This window comes from Pelecanus crispus, chromosome Z, assembly GCF_030463565.1.
Source record: "Pelecanus crispus isolate bPelCri1 chromosome Z, bPelCri1.pri, whole genome shotgun sequence".
In the NCBI taxonomy this organism is placed as follows: domain Eukaryota; kingdom Metazoa; phylum Chordata; class Aves; order Pelecaniformes; family Pelecanidae; genus Pelecanus; species Pelecanus crispus.
This window is the reverse complement of record NC_134676.1, coordinates 24,647,746-24,667,348: the sequence shown is the minus strand read 5'-3', so window position 1 is coordinate 24,667,348 and position 19,603 is coordinate 24,647,746. Positions and strand designations below refer to the sequence as shown.

General features: G+C 35.7%; 1 protein-coding gene across 3 annotated transcripts in view; it reads left to right on the top strand.

Moving 5' to 3' along the window:
* ADAMTS6 (ADAM metallopeptidase with thrombospondin type 1 motif 6) overlaps positions 1 to 19,603 on the top strand; it is a 153,716-nt gene that overhangs the window by 84,928 nt on the left and 49,185 nt on the right. For all 3 annotated transcript variants that reach the window (XM_075726450.1, XM_075726449.1, XM_075726448.1), the window contains 3 exons: positions 8,865 to 8,972; positions 15,724 to 15,869; positions 18,056 to 18,119. In XM_075726450.1, the coding sequence (XP_075582565.1) occupies positions 8,865 to 8,972; positions 15,724 to 15,869; positions 18,056 to 18,119 (318 nt within the window). The remainder of the gene's footprint in view (positions 1 to 8,864; positions 8,973 to 15,723; positions 15,870 to 18,055; positions 18,120 to 19,603) is intronic.

Sequence of the window (19,603 nt, the reverse complement as noted above, 5' to 3'; positions counted from 1 at the left end):
ATGTTCTTTGCTGATTTGTGATGGCAAGACATGACAAGAGAAACAGTCGAACTCTCAAATCAAAGGCCAAAAAATTGCAAGTCTCCTTTGGGCTCTGATGTAGCTGTCAAGATAGTTGGTGTTTTTAAAGTAACTTGGAAAATCTTCGTGTTCTTTCTGCTTTGGAATTCTGTCATAATGTCATTAACCTTTAGAAAAATTACTTCTTTCAACCATCTAGCTTTAACATTAATCTGTGTTCATTGCCTTTTCTCCTGTATTTCCCTATCCTTCTCTCTGTATGTTTATTTTAAACTGTTTGTTGCTTTTGATCATAGATCAAGTTCACATCCTGCAAAGACTTTTTCACATTTAAGTACCTGAAGCCTTTCTCACTTAGGAACTTGAAGTTAAATACATGGAGAGGTGTTTGAATGATTAAGGCATCAGAACTAAAGCACGAAAGGGACTGCAAGTTTCTGCCTTTCTGAGTGTGTGTTTACTGACAAGGAGCCAATTTGACCTTAAAAGGAGCTCTTTGGCTGTTGTTTTGATACTATTGTAAGTACTAGACCTAATTAAACTGTTTAGTCTCTTATGGACAGAACTGTTCCAGCAAAAGTGTTGTGGCTATTGGTCAGATTTCCCTGTATTGTTCAGCACATTAAGTTGGACAAGAATTCAAAGAGGTACTTTAGCTCTTTGAGCTGAAAAAATAAAACTACATGTTACCAAGTAGACAATGATCCTTCTGATGTTACATGTGCATTGTTCTTTATACTATACTTTCCACCATTTCTGATACAGGGGCAATTTTAGAGAATTTAAGTGAAGAAATAGATACTTTGAATAAAGAATTGAGAAGCAATGTCTCAAGCTACTTAAAATATTTTTAGGATACACTTTCAGATTCAGGAGAATGTTAAATTTATGACTTACAGTGAGCCAAATTGTAATGGTGGAGATTTCACCATATAATGCTGATACATAGCTTCTTCCCTAAAGGCAATACATGCTTTCAGGTATCTTACTGGATTCACTGCAGTGGGAGATTTTGAGGTTATTAGGAACAGTGCTAGTTCCTGTTCATTTATGTAGCTACTGGATATGCTACATCTTCTAGGGTGATGCAGTATGAATTCTATTCTGCTAATTGTCAAGTGTGTCTCAGTTCTTTGCTCTATTTGTATGCCAGTTGCCCTGATAGTTCAGAACCTTTTTCATTCCTTTTGTTTAGGTGAGTGTAAGGAGAACTTTTTTTCATTAACTCCTTACCTCCTTAACCTTTGAGCATCTGCCTAATAACAGTTGGCTGTTGGCTGTCTCTGGGTTAACTCAGGAAAGAATTCCAGTCTTGACTTCGAATTTCTCAGTTTTATGAGTTTAAATAATACCTGGAATATGCCTGAATGTAACTTAGAGATTTTGTGGTTCAAAATACTGCTTTGCTTTAGAGCTGGTCCCCACATTTTTAGGACAGAGGCTAAAACCTCAGACACTTTAATAGCAGTTAATACTTTATGCATATGGTTGATATTGCTGTGGTGCATTTTATGATCTGTGAAGCTGTTGGCTGCTAGCATGGGTTTCAGAGATAGTGCCTTACAATTCCTTGGTATATTTTTTTGCATTTTATGCTTTTCCACCATCATTGGTGTCAGTAAATACTTTGAGTAGGGGGAAAAGGGGACAGACTCTCCTTTCTTTTGCATACATGGCTTCACTGAAATCAGCAGGACCAGTCTTTGTATTTCACACTAGAGTTTAACATACCAGGTAATGTATTTTAGCTGATGACAGGTAGCTCTCTTCTTTGTCGTGGTCTTATGTTTGCAATTAAGTTCTCCAGTTAGTTTGCCAACGAAAATAGCTTTAAACTCAAATACCAGTTTTATTCACATTTTCTTAGTGTGTTTTGGAGGACAGATAGAGTTCAAGCTATGAACTTACTGCTTGTAAACAGGCAGAATGAAGATATATTCTCAGAATGAGGAGTCTTCCTGCTGCCTTTAATAGCTCCCTTGCATTAATTGTCTCTAGGAAGTTTTTAATGAGTGATGGGGAGTGGCCATAAAGTTTATTACCGTTAATGGAAAGTTGCTGGGAAAGTGCTGACTACAGAAATACAGTACAGAATCATTTAACTAAATTAGTTAGTAATGAACCAAAAAAACCCAGCATTGGTCAGCTAGCTTTCAAATCCAGGAGAGTAAACAAATTGCTATACAGAGGTTCTACAATATTTCTTCTAGGACAAAATAACCTGAATTTCAGTGGACCCTTGTAATCAGGTGATACAAACTTTAATGTTACTGAATTAAACTCACTTTTTTTATGAAACACTGATGTGATTTACTCCAGTTAAATAAAGAGTGGTATTAAGCTTGATGTATGGTTTTAATAGGAAGGTGGAAGCTGGTTTTTTTCAGAAGGCAGAGAAGCCATTGGTGTATCTTTTCACCAGAACTACTGGTTCCCTTTTGTTCCCTCACCCATTGATACTATGACTAGGATTGTGCATTCAGTTGAATACACGTACATAGTACTTAATAACTCACTGAAAAGTGACTTTTTTTCCCTAGCTTCATACGTCATACCATGGCTAAGTCACTTTATAGTTGGTGTTTGTTAGCAGAGCATAAGTAGTTTGATCAGATGGATTTATATCACGTTGCTTGCAAATTGGTGTTAAAAGTATGTGTAGGCAAAGAGAGGAATTGAAGATCCTGGTATTATACGCTGTCATTTTTATCAACCTTTCCATTATTTTTTATTTCATAGGTCTTATTTCATAAGGTCTTTATTTCATAAGGTCTTACTGGTCAGGTGCAAAACATCTCATTACTATTGTGCAGGCCTTTTGTGTTTAGAATGATTAAAGTTTCAAGCTTTTGTTGTGTAAGGATTTACAGGATCGTGCTGTAATTAAGAACATTTGAAATGCTTTCAGCTTTATTCTTAAAGTCAATTTTGTTTCCTCTCTTTTTTTAAGATTAGGATGTGTATGGCCAAGGGAAATCCCAGAAGTTTTCCTCTTTCTGAATCCTAAAGTAGTTTTACATCCTTCTTGTATCTTTTTCTAACAAGTACCAGTAGTCCCCTTTCTTCTTTCCTAGGACTATCTTGTCTCCAAACCCTCTTTCTCTTTCTCCCTCTCTTTCCTTTTTCTCTTTCTCTCTCTTTCACAAGAGACACAGACATAACACCAATGTGCCTGGATCTTAGGAATGGTGTTCAAAAAGTGCAAGGGGAAGCTAGTGATCAAAGCAAGAGGAGTGTGTTAGATGATAGCAGAAGCAATAATGAGATTCCAGGTACTGGAATGTGGCTTGAATAAAGATGGGAAAGGTTGCATGGGTTTGAAAGGGAAGATGCTACTTGGAGGTGATTGACCTTGTGGGGCTTCTCTAGTTTCCATAAGGTTCACATAAGCACCCAATATTTAGGAAAGAATGCTGGTAACACAAAATGAATGTACAACTTAAGCTTTGGATTCTATTTCACATTCTTTCAGCATGTTGTGATTCATAACATGCTGCACCACTTAATGAGCATTTGGTAGTGGAGCACTAAAATGGTAACTTTTGGGTGCTTATCTGAACTAAACTATGAACCTTCTGAAGTTCACCCATAATTATAGTCTTCTAGTTTTAATCATGTTGCCAGCAGCATTTCAGCAGTAAGGCTGAAAATACTCTAGGTTGATGCTTTTCAGGTCTGAATTGTAAGTTACAATTCAAGCTAATAAATTTTATGCTCTATTTTAGCAAATGCTCATCAAGAGGTGCAGCATATTATAGATTAAACGTGCTGAAGTAACATAAAATCCTAACTAACATTTTTAAAAATTTATGAACAAAAAATGATACTCCTAAATTATCATAATTTAATATGCATTGTGAATGTATATCCCATCTTACTTTTTTTAATATTATGGACCAAACTGCTGCCTTTTATTGGAGGCTTTCATTAGTGTTGAAAACATTAAGAACAGCACAGCAATTTGAGCTTTGCTCATATTACTGAGTTTCCATTGTGCTGTATTGTTACCATTGATGATGATTATGATATAGGATGCTTAGATGTTACATAATTTGAAATGCCTATATGTAACTCTGCATGACACAAAAGAAAGAGGCTCCATCATTGATAACACTTAGGCAAAAGAAAGATAATTTCATTTGCTGTTTTTTTTCTCTAGATGGGTTCAGCTTTGTTTAATTTACTGCAAATACAAGCATCCGAATTCCAAACTGAAGTCATGGAGCCCTAAGATACACCGTTACAGGTTGTCATCTATCTTGTCTTGATCTTGTGAAAGGCCTCAACTTCAGTTTATGTTTCCAGGATTTTTAAAACACTTTCCCTTGTTTGCTTTACAAATTACTAGTTATTAAATCCACACATTTGGAGACTGACTTTGAGGTCGTTGATTAATTTTCAGATTATGGTTCTTTCTCTTAGTTTCAGTAAATTATTCACACAATTTAATGTTGGCAAAAGATATATTAGCTTCATCCTGTGTCGGCCAATGAAGAAAAGGCTACCCTAAAGGGTCACTTTATGTTGGGGGGTGTGGGTGTCCATGCGTGTGGGTGTGCATGCGTGTGTGCGTGTTTGTGTGTGAAAAAAAACAGTATACTTTCCACTAGTGATTTTGGGACTGACCTTTCCAGGGCAGTTCCTCATATGTTTTTAAGGCTGGCTTATTAAAATTAGTTGCTTACAGATGTTACAGTTAGGGTGGTGGTAGTAAGGAAATAGCTCAAATCAGTAACTGTGAAACTAAGGTAGTACCATGTATGGGGTTGAGCTGGAGAACAGAAAGCTTTTATGCACCTTAGTCAGAATTTCTCTGTTAACTTTCCAAAATCAGCTGAAAATAAAGAAGACATAGCGATAGTAGTACCTGGTATAATTCCATTTTCATTTAATGAAATAACAGCACAGATGGATTTTCCGCTTCTTTTTAGGTATCTTATTTGTTTTCAAATGACTATTAATGTTATTTTTCACTTCATGTACGGGGTGATGGAGAATGTACTTCAGATTCTACTCTTTCTTTTAAATGCAGAACAGCAGGGGAAAATAAACAACTTCCTAAATAAGTTTGGCTATATTTAAAAGAAATTACAGAAGTACTTTAATTTTTTGTTTTTAATATAAACTACTGATACAGATCGATACCTTGTTTTAGTTAATAATCCTCTGTGTTTCACATAGTCTTCCATAAGGAAATATTCTGTTGATTTTAGGGTATTGTATGTCTGTCTCAAACAGAACTCCCTTCTGATTTAAGCAGAGGTTTTTGCTAAAATATTAATAGTGTGATATAGCCCATAGTAATTTTACATTTCTTTTGTCTTTAGGAATTTACTGAGGCAAAGTTCTGCTGAAATTAAGGTCTGAATAAGGACTACCAGACTATGTCAGTAATAATACCTAGTTTTGATACAGTGCTTTTTATTCTATCTCCCAAAGCCCTTTAGGAAGAAGGAAAATATTTTTCTCATTTTGTGGAGTAGGGAGGTGAGCTGACATGCTTAGAATCATCCTGCAAACAGATGAATGACTAAAATAGTTTTGGAGCACTGTATCCATTAATGCACACGGTTCAGCTGACTGTTTGGAATTAAAATGTCTGGGTGATGTTAGTTCAGTGAATTTTGAAGAGTCTAGTGCCACGAAGAAGCCTGAGTATACAGAAGGAATCCTATTGGAAGGAAATTGTTAAATACTCTTGTTTGTGGATATGTTAGCCTGGTAATGAAATACATGTTTTAATAATTAAGTTCCCCTTATATGTTAATGTATAGATGGTTGTCGTGGTTTAGCCCCAGCCAACCACTAAGCACCACGCAGCCGCTCGCTCACTCCCCCTGCCCTGATGGGATGGGGGAGAGAATTGGAGGAGTAAGAGTGAGAAACACTCCTGGGTTGACATAAGAACAGTTTAATAATTGAAATAAAGTAAAATAGTAATGATAATAATAACAACAATATAATAATGATAATAATAATATACAAAGCAAGTGATGCACAATGCAATTGCTCACCACCCACCGACCGATACCCAGACAGCTCCCGAGCAGCGATCGCAGCTCCCCAGCCAACCCCCCCCCCCCCAGTTTATATCCTGAGCATGACGTCATATGGTATGGAATAGCCCTTTGGTCAGTTTGGATCAACTCTTCTGGCTGTGACCCCTCCCAGTTTCTTGTGCCCCTGGCAGAGCATGGGAAGCTGACAAGTCCTTGACTAGCATAAGCACTACTTAGCAACAACTAAACCATCAGTGTGTTATCAACATTCTTCTCCTACTAAATCCAAAACACAGCACTGTGCCAGCTACTAGGAAGAAAATTAACTCTATTCTAGCCAAAACCAGGACAATGGTATACTTGTGTAGGCATATCAAAAGTGAAATTCGGCATGTAAACTCTGGAGCACAAATGAGAATTCTGTATTCAAATCACCCTGAAATACTGATGTTTTCAAATTCTGGCCTGTTACCCAGATCTGATTTTTTTTGCTTCTGTCTATGTTGGAATGGTTGAAATCTTTGTTTCTTAATGCAATTGAATTTTTGGCTTTTCAGAACATTGAACCAAACTTCACAAAGTCAGCACAGCTATTAATTTGAACATTTGAACTTGATCAGATGCAAAATAAACATAAGGTCACAAGTAGATTGTCACAGTCTGACACTTAATTATGATATGACAATGCAAACCACACATGAAACATGAGCAAATAGATTACACTAATTTAGCTCAACCAAATGAGCAAGTAAATTAAATGTAAAAGTAAATAAGGCAGGATTATTACAGGAACACCTCATACTGTGTCTGAAAGGAACCAATTTTAGGTTTTCACTTTGAAATCCATACTGTATTGAAGTTTGGATTCATGGTTGATTTAGATGTGAATTTCATTTAGTGTTGAATTTTAGTACCTTAATGGTACTTTGAAATTTGTAATCTGGTGAGATTTTTCAAGAATCTTTGTGATGTGTCTTCTCTTCTTTCCCTGTTCTATTTAATATTTTAAACCATATATTTATTTGTGAGTGTGTATCTTAATCGGAAAATATTATCAGCTGAGTGGCAAAAGCAGATGATTTATTCAGAGATTTAAGTAAGTAAATACTTACATTGTTTGCATTTCTTCAATGAAAAATTATCACCTGAAAAGATAGTTCCACATTGGCTGCAGGTATGCTTTTACAAGTGGCAATATTTCTCCTAAAAAGATGCTCAACAATTCGCTGAAGTTTTCATAGAGCCACACACCAAATAGAATGAAATAGCTTAAGCCTAATTGTAAAAAATTGGATGGAAGGTCCAGAAATCATCAGTACTCAATTACTCATCGTTTCAGACCATTCTAAGATGGTATGTTTTTAATGGAGTTTTAAAATGATACCTTGCTCCTACCAATCATGAAACTAAATGCACTGTATTAACAATCCTGCAAGAATGGCACCAGCTGATTTTAACCTTGGAAAAGAATTTTTTCATTATTCAAGAAAAGCTTGTACTGTTGGAAGTGTTACTGCAGCTGCTAGTGAATAATGTATAAATATATGCAGTACAATGCAAGAAACATGAACCTTAGCATAAAACTTAGCAGTTTTTCCTGTTGATGTATATAGAAAAGATAGCCTAGGTGCCAGATACTCATTCATTTCGCCGGAGAAACAATGAACTTTGGGGGATGGGGGACACCTAATAACTTTAATTTACTCACACTGTCTTTTCCTTTTTGCTCTTTGTACCAAGGTTCAGCCATAGAATCTCTACCAGGATTATTTGTAGGATATGATTTCAAGCAGCAGTTAAATAAAATGAAATAGTAATGACTAACATAAGATAATTTTAAAGATCTGAGTATCTTTCAAATTTTTAAAAATACTTTAAAATAGAAAATATCTATAAGGTTGCAAAATCTTGCACAAATTTCAAAGTAATACAACAAAGATTATCATGCAAGTCATTTAATGTAAAAGCAAAACACTTCTGATTCTGTTCTGCTTATGTAGCTGAATCCAAGGGCTACTGAAGCAACTATGAAGATTTCCAGTATTCAGCCAACTTTGGATCATGCCCACATTATGAATTTCAGCCGTTAGGTAGTTTTAACAATGAATCTCCAATGTCAACAGAACTGGCTTAATTTAAATGAGTGAATGTGCAAAACCAAATGAGAAAATATGGTAGGAAAAAAAGATTATTTGAAAACCTGTGTTTAACACTGACAACATAGGGAAATAGGATAGACTAAATAATACATGAAATATCAGTTGCAAATCTAAAAAGCCTAAAGGAAATACTTTAGTACATAGCTCAATTAGTACTAAACATGTACACTGTTTTAGCAAGTGTTATAGGAGTGCAAGTAGTCTGACCTCAGAAACGTTGGTTTTTACTAAAGGAAACAAAAATAATTGTTGCTGTTTCATATTTCAAAATTATTAGTATCCTTTTACCATGTAATTTGGAGGCAGATAATGACAGTAATGGAGATACTACAGGACATCTGAAGAGTACTTTTACAGCAACACTAAAGTATACTAAGCCCAGTATTAGCACTAATCAAGGAAAAAAGCAATTATAAAACATTACTTGCATGGCAGGTGTGAAGAACACATTCTTGTGGTCTACAATGTGATGCTTCCAGAATTTTTTTGGCAGAATGTTCTTAGGTAAAATATGGCAGCTTTGAAATTGCTCCAGAATATTTCACAACCATCTATAGATCTATATTTCCAGCCCGGTTCTTGATACTCTATGTTCAAAACAAATTTGTGTATACATGTGTGTATGAGCACAGGAAGCAATTTTAGGCTTCTGTTCTGATCAACTTGCTTCTGCCTTCTTTCCTAGGAAGTGTGTAGAGAGCTCTGGTGCCTCAGCAAAAGTAACCGCTGTGTTACCAACAGCATTCCAGCAGCTGAAGGTACTCTTTGCCAAACAGGGAGCATTGAAAAAGGGGTGAGTACAAATAATTTGTTCTTTTAAGAAGCAATTTATTGTTTAAAGAATACAGGAAGAAAGAACTAGAAAATTAAAGGACTTATGAGCAACTGCAGGAGTTCAAAAAAAAGAGTTGTTATTTCAGAATACCTTTGCATCCTAATGGAAGTGTCCTACAGAATTATTTCACAATTATTTTATATGTGTAAATTTTCTTTTATATATATATATATATATATAAAATCTATAGCCTGGATTAAAAAAAACCCCAAAACTGTGGTATACTCTCTGTGTATTTTTTGAGTAATTTTTACAAAAACTCTTTAGTTTAATCTTTATTAAATTTTATAGCACTCTTCCATAAAGGACTGTTACAACTCTAGGTCTGGCGTGGACTTTGAAAATGTATAACATAGATCTAGAGCCTGAACTCTGTTATTTTGTTAGTAAAGAAAAAAATCTTTATGCCTTCAGATATAAGCTGAATCATATAAGCATATAGAAAAAATGTTGCCTTAATAAAAGGGTTTTCTAAAAGCCCATGTTTCCCGGTGACCTTTCTGTTTTCTGTTTTGACTTTGAATTATTCTTTCAGTAGTCAGTTATACTTGCATAACTGTTTAGGTCTAAAGGACTTTGCTGTGCAGTCTGATAAACTCTTCTACCTAACAGAAAAGTCCAGAAAGTCGATGTTGTGATAGATAAGGCTAGTGCTACTGTACCTATCTGAACATGTGAGTTTTGATTTTAAAATGATGTCTGTATATCAGTAGTTTCAGACAAAGTTCTGAAACTTAGTTTTAGATTAAGAATAGTAAACGAGTGTTTCTCAATTACAAGGCAAAATCTATACAGATCTTAAAGATGAGAGAAAAGTATTTTAATTATTAATTTACAGGACGTGCTGGGGGGAAAAAAGTAAATTCTATATGCCTTTTTTCAAGATAATATATTTTGTGCAGTTTGTACAAAATGAAGAGAGCTTATTATATTACACAATTTCCGATATCTGTCCAAGAGTTGCTGCATCTGTCCATGAGATTTACTGCTCCAGATTGGATTTTTTTTTCCTGACAATGACTACTGACATCTATTCTCATTCTGACTTTTGCCATGCTAGCTGGGCTAGTTTCAACAAAGATTACACTGCATTTTGACTTGCAGTCTGATGTTTAAACAAAAAGAATGAAAGCTTTTGGGCAGCTGTCACAGTTTATTAATGCCTGTTGACGGCTTCATTCCGGGCCCATGACCTAGCATCGTTCTGATGGCTTTTCCATGCTGAGTTTGGAAATACTGGGAAACCATGTTAAATAAATTAATTGAAGGGGCCATTTAAAAAAATAGAGTGCTTAGAGTTAGCCAATGAAAATAGAGACACCTTTGCATTCTACCAAAAACGTTACCTTTTATTGGAGTAATAGAAAATGTTAGAAGCCCTACTGTTACATCAACAGTCTAGGTTTATTTTGGAACCACCGCTCCTCATCAACGATGAGGAGCAATTTACCTCAATTTATATTTTTTAAATCATGGGACTACAATGAACAAGTTGAGATGCTTTAAGACACTGTTGCTGTGTCCACTTGCCAGAGGCTTTAATCAGTTTGCTCTCTACAAAACATCTTTTTCCAGTCATCAGCATCTTGTTCCATCATTAGATTTTAGAGGGAAAAGAGAGAATCTGTACTGTTTTACAAAGGTAAACTGTTCGTGCCTGTTAACAGCAGAGAATTGTATCTGTAAACTGCAGCTTCAAAGGTTCCTGTAAATGAATAACTCCCGATAGCAAAAAACCAGAAAACACAAGCTCTTTCCAAATATGTAGCTCTCTTTACCACACACTAAGGAGAAAATAGTAGGTTACAATTCTATAACACTTTATTATTATTATTATTACTACTACTACTACTACTACTATATTTATATTGCAGTCACGCCTAAAGGCCACAACCAAATTAGGCCTTATTTTGCTGGGCTCTGTCCAAATACATAATAAATGATGTTCACTGCTCTAATGGCCTAACAAGATCTCAGAGTACTTCATCATATTTGGAGGGTCGATTTCTGCTTTTAGTTACACTTATGTAAATTTGGTGTAACTATTAACTCAAAGCAAAATTTGATGCAATGTGCATGAATATCTTATTGGCAGAGTTGGGAGGGATTTCTACAATTAAAACGGCCTAACACTCTATTATTAAAACCTTCTTTCAGTTGCTTATATAAACCTGCCAAACTTTCAACTCTGTGGGTTGAAATTTTCCACAGTAGATGTCTGCCTATGCCTGAAGGTTTTTAGAGTGTTTTCCATAAAAGTTACTCAGCTGTTTTCTGCATACAGGGAAAGAGAATAGAGTGGTTTCTTGCTACTGATGGAACTTGTACATCTGTTCTGTTTTGAAGCTTTAATATGTTCATGCTTTGGTGAAGGGTTTTACGTATCGGCTGGGTTCAAAAAGGTACACTTTTTCCTAATTTGTAATAATAATTTTAAATATACATGAAGTTTCTCTCTGGTATACCCAGAGATGTGTTTCTAAAGGTAAACTAACTGGTAGATTTTTTAAAAGACTCTGATGAGGAAATGGTACATATAAAACAATAAGACAAAACTGATAGGAATGTTTATTATGTCTTTGAATTGAAAGTAATTAAAAAAGCAACCTTTTCTAACATCATTGTTTAGATCCATGCTAGTGGTGTAAATGAGGGGCAAATGTGTAAAACACACAGTGAACACTGTGAAGACACAGTGTGCTGAAAGGACCCTTTAAATAGCTAGATAGTGTGATGATTTAAATTATTATTGGACATTAAGGTAACCTTAAGTTATTATTGGACATTAAGTTTTCTTACAAAGTAATTGTAGAAAAAATGATTGAAAATACATTGTTAAAACTGAGATGTCAAATTTAAATTGAAATAATCTCCCCCCCAAAGAGGAAATCAATCTTCCTCAATATTAGAGTAGTTGCTATGTGAGTTTTCTAAAAGCATACTATTGTAAATCTTAATTCTGTTAAAACAGCTAATATTTATATAAAAATTATCTCAAATGTGCCACAATATCATGTTTTATTTTAATGATGTCTGTAAGAAAAATTTCAGACTACTTACATTATTCACAGTTTTTTGCACATTTTATATATAATCAAATGCATCACCTCTGTCTTTCCAGTTGAACTAATTGAAAATTATTTATTTGGTGTTAGAGGGGAAATAACATTTCAGTTCTAAACATTTCATGCAGGATTGTTCTTTTAAAATAGCTGTCACCTCCTCTTGTTTCTTCATATACTGGTTACTCAATAGTTCTTACCTCATTATAGCAGATGGGGTTGCTATAATTTGTGGAAGAAGCATATTTCTGTAGTCCTATTAGAGGTAATGAAGATGTTGGTAATTTGTAATTACTCAGAGATTCTGTGCATCACTAGCTTCTGGTGAAAGATGATTTTTCACTAGAAAATTAAGAAGAGACACTGAAGTGAGCAGGAAGTCCTCAGATTTAACTTCAGCAGAGGACAAAAGCCAGCATTTAAGGAGTTTTTAAAGGGGAATATAGGAATGTGGAAGACAATGTTTCCATGACAGAGGAAATTGCAGAGTACGGGGATTTTACACAGCTTTGCAAAAATAAAGCAGGTAAAATGCACCTGCCCATTGTATACAGTCATAATAGTACAGAGTTACGATGATTTGCAGTTCTGGGTTACATATGTGCTATTCTTGTGGGTTTAACTTTGAGTGTCTTTCATTCCTTAACTTTGATTTTGACATGTTTGTAATGTATATATAATATATTTTGAATTAAATTATTAGCATACATTTTTTCTCTTAGAAGCGTTTTAATTTTTAGCTTTTGACTTTAGTATTAGATAACTGTTTATGTACATGTGTGGCATCTTTAATAGAATGCTGCAAGAAGATTATTGTCTTCAGTTAATAAAATCATTATCACTTAATTTATCCCTATAATGAGAAGGAAACCAGAAGATTTTAATCCTTCTTGTGTAATTCACATAAATACTTCATTCTTCATCATAACTGTACCATTAGAGGCATTGCAAAACACTGTGCCATATGGATACATCTATACTAGCTAAAAATATGAGTTCACTATACGGACTGCATTCTGTGTTATGTAGACTTTCAGTGATAGTCTGGATTTAAGAGAAGCTCCATATGAAGGGTACATTGCTCTAGTGGATGCCTGCTTATTGGCATAAACCTCTGATTTGTAAATTTAGAACTCCGAGAAGGATAAACCTTCCTTTCCTCAGTACAACTCCATGAAACCTTGTGTCTTTGGGTTTTTTTCTGAAGAATGGTGTGGGATGACCCCATCCAACAGCTGGGCCCCCCAACTCAGTCGCTTGCTCACTACCCCTCCAGGGACAGGGGAAAGAATCAGAAGGGCAAAAGTGAGGAAAAACTCATGGGCTGAGATAGACAGTTTAGTAAGTGAAAGGAAAAGAAAGAAAAGGTGATCAAGAGATCAAAGGCAAGCACTCACTACCTCCCACCAGCAGACTGTTGCCCAGCCAGTCTCTGAGCAGTGGCTACATCGGAAGCACCCGCACCCCCACTTTTACTGCTGAGTATGATGTTACAGTGTATGGGATATCCCTTTGCTCAGTTTGGGTCAACTGTCCCTGCTGTGTCCCCTCCCAACCTCTTCCCCACCCCCAGCCCACTCACTTGGGTACGAGGTTGAGAAACCAAGAAAGCCTTGATAGTGTGCAAGCACTGTTCAGCAATAGCTAAAACGTCAGTGCGTTATCCATACTGGTCACAAACCTAAAATGCAGCACCAGACGGGCTGCTGTGAGGAAAAACCTGTCCCGGCCAGACCTGGTAGAAAAGGCAATGCATTTTGAACTCGAGATTTAAAATAGTCTGCTTTATCTTTTCTGTAGACACATTAATACTTGTTTTTTGTTTCTTTAACTGATAGAGGATGAATTTTATAAACAGAAATGCAGTGGGATATAACAGCTGTGTTTTAAAACAGGTACAGCACATACAGAGAAAGAAGAGGTCATGGGGGATAGAAATGTTTGAGAGAAGAAACAAGAATCAATGTGGCTAGAAAAATAATGCTACAGGTTTCACTTATTAATAGAGAAATAACAAGGAAATAATATAATAAGGAAATACTAAATGGCAGCATGTGTTCATATGCAAAAGCATGTTGTATCTAGGTGCATTTGCTGATGACAAACTACAGAATTCAATATTATATAATTTTAATGTACACTCTTGAGAGCTAATCTCTTAGACTCTGACACGTTTGACAGTCTAGAAGTACCTTTTATTCAAAATGAAATTTCTAATGAAAAAATAAAGATTTTTATTAATTTTCTTTAAGACTCCGTGCAATCCTTGTTCATATCAAACTCCTATTAATTCTTGGGGTTTTTTCCTGAGTAATGACTGAGGGGTAAATGATTTTTTCAGCTGCTTTCAGAAAAATCTAGAGTAATTCAGGTCATTGTGAATGGCTGTATTTACTTGTTTATGTATGTCCCACATTGCTGGGACTAAGGCTTTAGGTGAGCCTTAGGACTCAGGAGAAGAGAAAACTTGGCTTTCCTGTACCTATTAGTATAAAGTCAACATTGAGTCTTACAGTACTGCTTATGGATGGACAGGGATATGTCTATCTGTCCACGTCTTCTGTGTGTCTCAGTGCTTTTTGTCAAATTCATAGGGCTGATTTTGGACACAGAAGTTGTCTGGGTTTCTTTTTGGAAAAGGTCAATACTGTGTCTGTTATGGGAACTCAAGGGAGTTAAAACAGCAGATGCCCACCTTTTGGAAGTGAAATATGCAGATTCAGTAGTATATAGTAGACCTGGAGCCATGCTCTGCTCTGTCACCCAAGCCTGTAATGGTGGGAAAGGGTTATCTAACCTATCTATCTATCTAATCTAACACAGATTCTCAGTGATGCAGTAGACACCAGAATGTGGACCAAACTATGGGCTCCAGGATTATTTCTGAATGGTTTAAAAAAGGTTTCTGACTATGGAAATTATAAACTTACGTTAACAATTAGCCATTTGTGCGAATTGTCTGTCTTTTTGTATGTCTGATATAAGTAACAACATTGCAAAGTTTAAGTGTTTGCATGAGTGAAGTACGCATGTTCATTCTGTCCCTGAACAAGTGGCCAGTCGCTATTATATAATGATTTTCTGTACCATGTCTAATGCTTTGGCACTACTTTTATTATGTCTGTAGGGTTAGTATAAATGAAGTACTGCAACAAACCCTTCTTCTATTGTAACCTCGTCCAGATTTTCTTTTTTAAAGTCTAAGGGAATACTTTCTTAAAAATACTACTGGGGGGGAGTTTTTCATTTTGTGTAATGAAGCCCCTACATGAATCGTAAGTGGAGGGTGTTCTACTAAACTAATCCTAGAAATCAGTCTTAGTGTTTAAAAGAATGTAAGCAACTTGCAGTTCCTTTAATTAAGGAGGATGTATGAAGAAAAAAGAAAATCTTTATTTTAAGCTTGCTTTAACTTCTGGTGTGTGTTAGGGACCTATAATTCAGGACTTAGTGAAGACAATTAACAAATCACACACACCCTCACCAATGTCTAAACATGGCTAGAAAAAGTAAAATATTAGTCTTGTTATCTATACAGAGAATGCTAATGCCTATAATTGGTCATTGCCTGACCCTTATATTTTTCTGTCCTGATAACTCTGTCAGCCTGGAAGCTAATTTTGTGTTTTTTTTGTGAAATCTTTCAGTGGTGTTATCAGGGAGAGTGTGTACCTTTTGGCACTTGGCCCCAGAGCATAGATGGGGGTTGGGGTCCGTGGTCAATATGGGGAGAGTGCAGCAGGACCTGCGGGGGAGGAGTCTCCTCATCTATAAGACACTGTGACAGTCCAGCGTAAGTAGCTAAAGTAAGCCGAAGCCAACAAAAAGACACATTTGGAAATTATTCAGAACTGTGGTTTCACATGTTATCTGTAAAAATGTTTTGCTAGTTTGCCAACATTTGTCTTCAAAACAGCAGACAGAAACACTTAAACAGGAGAAGTTCACTAGACATACTTGTAATATTTTTAATGTATCTTATGTACTGTAAAGATAGCTGCATTTATATTTAGCAGTAACCGAATGGTTTTCTTTCTGCAGCTTGCTGTTCATGCAAAACACATTTAAATTATGTCTTAGATAGATTTCTTTCTTAAGACATATTACCTCTAATGCTTGTCTAGGATATGAAATAACTATTGCCAGTTACTTATTAAAAAAATGAGACAATATTTCCAAGCTTTTCCATACAACTGCTTACATATAAACCATAGTTAGTAATATTATATTGCATACAATACATTCATATGCTGTCATGTCCAACACTTAGTTGTGACTTCCCACTGATTCTTAAAACAATTCAGCAACTTCTCTCCTTGCCACTACTCCCTACTGGTCCATCTGCTCTCTCTCGAGAGGGGCCAGCTTCTCCACTACAGCTTGATCTGTTGTGTGTATCTGTACTGGTCCTGTCATCTGTCTCCTTTCCAATGTCCTGAGCCCTGTTCCAGAGAAGGTCTGTCAGGTAAGTGCTCCTCTCTCTGTCACTAGTGCTTCTCAGTTGAGGAATGCTTACTTATTTTCATTGCTGTTCTTTGCTGAATGAATCACTGCCTTTTTTTGTTGCTGCTTGCCCTGTTCTGGTTACCTCATCACAGCTATAGGTCTTTGCAGAAGGATAGTTTTATTACTCCGTACTTTGTTCTTGTCATGACCCATAATCGCTGTTTCCATCACCATTATTAAGACCACTTTTTCTTGAAAACATTAAGCTTTTGTGCTTCTTTCATGAAAATCCATTTTGTGGCTTTTGTCACTCCTTTCTTGTCTTCTCCTCTCCATACACTTAGGTTCTTTGTATCTTGTACCCATGTTTTGGAAGCCAGGCTTTCCACTGCGCTTTGCAAGACAGACACCATAATGTTGCGTTACTGCTGCTTAAGGTGGTCTGTTCACCTCCTATCATTAGCAATAACTATCAAATATGGCAAATAGCAGTACTTACTGAATGGATTCAAAAGCAAAAATTATCCATGTGCATCGATAACATGTCAGACTGTGTTACTGAGAGAATAATAAATTCATTACTTTTTTCACAGCAGTATGTAAAAAGGCTAGTGAAATGTTTGTTTGGAGCATGAATAATTTCCTAAGATTTTTTAACTACTCCTCTCACCACATATATGGGTTGGTGTGTTGAAAGGTGATTAAATTTTGAATGTTTAACAGTACAGCAGGCAAATGCATTTGGGGCGGGGGTATGTCCACATTAGGAAAAAAATGCTTTTTGGTTCAAGGATAGTGTTGCCTGGTTAAGTATCTTTTATTTCTTTATAAAACAAACACCAAGTGTTTTTCCTGTCTGCTTTCAAGTTATGAGCCAAAGAGCTGATGTCCGATTAATCTTCCATTTAAGTCAATGTTAATTCATTATTTGACCTCTGTGGAAGACAGATAAGGTTCTTGAACAGTTTGGGAATTTAAGAGCCACTGTCTTATTCACATTAATAGAAACCTGCTTACTCTGGAGTTTCCTCAGATTTAATGCTGCTTAATTCAAATTAGAATCAGATTCTTGAACTAGAAAATGCAGTCTTTGCTGGCTCCAGTATTTAGCAGGCACTGTTTCTTCATTTTGTTATATTTTCAAGTGTAATAGGAGATTTAAAAAAAACCCAAAGTATCACATAGGTTGTTTCCAGTTTTACAAAGCAAGCAAATAATTAAAACCAATGCCTTTTTAGTATGTTCAAAATACAATGAAACTGTATTGCTTGGGATTTATGCAAACTAGATGAATACTATGAGTGATGATTTTCAAGCACCCAGTATTGTTTTGTATCTGTTCCAATTCAAGTCAGTGCTACAATTCTTAGTAAATATTTTTAAAACTCACCTTAAAACTTCCGTGTACTTTTATTTTTATTTATATAATATATATCTCTTGGACTTGTATTTATACTAATAATGCATTAGTATATCTCATGAACCTGTGTTTGTACTAATACATATACCAATACATAAAACATGTTTTTCCAGGCCTTCAGGTGGAGGCAAATACTGTCTTGGAGAAAGGAAGCGGTATCGCTCCTGTAATACTGATGTAAGTAAATTTTGTTCCACTGTAAAAGTCTAGTCAACTTGTCTGTTTTACATTTTGGCACCAATGGATGCATTTTTTTCCCAGTTCAGAAAAGCTGTGAATTCTGCATTTTAGTGGCAAACAGTCCTGTAGGGCACTTCTATATTGCAGGCACCCTACATATTCTGCTAAACGTTGGAATCTCTATCTCAATGTGATGCCCGGCTGGTGCCTTCGCATTAAGGCCTGGAGTGAGTTTAGCTTGAGCATCCATGTTAAAGGTGAACAAGGAGCATTCCACATCAGACCAAAGGTCTGTCTAGCTCAGTGTCTTGTCTCCCAGCAGTGGTCAATAACAGGTGTTTACAGAAAAATTATAAACTTTTGACAGCCAAGGCATGACATTTCTGTGGATATACCATGTGAGTTTCCAGAAGCTGGGTGTCTAAAGATTTCTTGAGCTCCACATCGTATCTGTACCGTATTAACTGCCACAAATGGAAGTATTCTCCATCAATCCACTTTTAAACCTTTGTACTCTTTTTATACCTTCATAACTTCCAGTGTTAATGTGACACTGTAATTCACTTATACATTCTGTGAAAATGTATTTCTTTTGGTGTGTTTTAAACCTGCTGTTTTGCCATCAGGTACCTGCTGGTTCTTGTATTACCAGAATGATCACGCAGTTTTATTTTAGAGCTGAGCCCATCAAATAATGAACTACCACTGAGGGGGTGGGACAGAGTATAAATGTATAAAATCAAATTATGAACCTAATCTACAAATTTAAGTAAGTTAAAAATTGAACCTGAAAAAGGTACACACCAAGAAAGAATTTCACGGGTAAGTTTCCAATCAGTAGCACTACAAACGTAAACAGGCTTTCATATTATTTTAGCTTCAAATTCATCTTAATTTTCTTCTTTAATCAAGAAGGTTCATAACAGTGGGAGAGTCTGTACCTAAAAGTGTTGTTTCACCTGTTTACCTTGTGATATAATTCAGGAAAAAAATGTAGTAGTTAATATGATGACTCCTTGAAAAAACTTTTTATCATTGTTGCTAGTTATCATAAGTATTAGTTCTGCAAACTTCTCTGTGGAGGCCATTCTCATTATTAGGCAGTATTACAAATTTCCAAATTAAAAATTTATTTCCTACTGTTAATCACAGATGCTCTGTCCACACAGCCAAGAAGTGTGTTAGGCCTTTTGGCCACAGTGTTGTAAGAGAAACTGAAGCTGAGCTGCTTGTCCAGTAGGAGCTGTAAAACTTTTCTAGTCATACAACCTTCCGAATTACAGTGCACCATTCTGAAACTTTGACCATCTTAGTTTTTCTGTAGAAAAAAGACAGCTTAGCTGTCTTTGTGCAGTTTTCATTTGAGTTGATCCAGCTTATCAGATGATCCACTGTAATTTATTTAACTTCCTCTTTATTTTCACTCAGATGGTCTTTTTGTAATTGGAAGATTTCATAAGCAAGAAATTTTTTCACAGTTC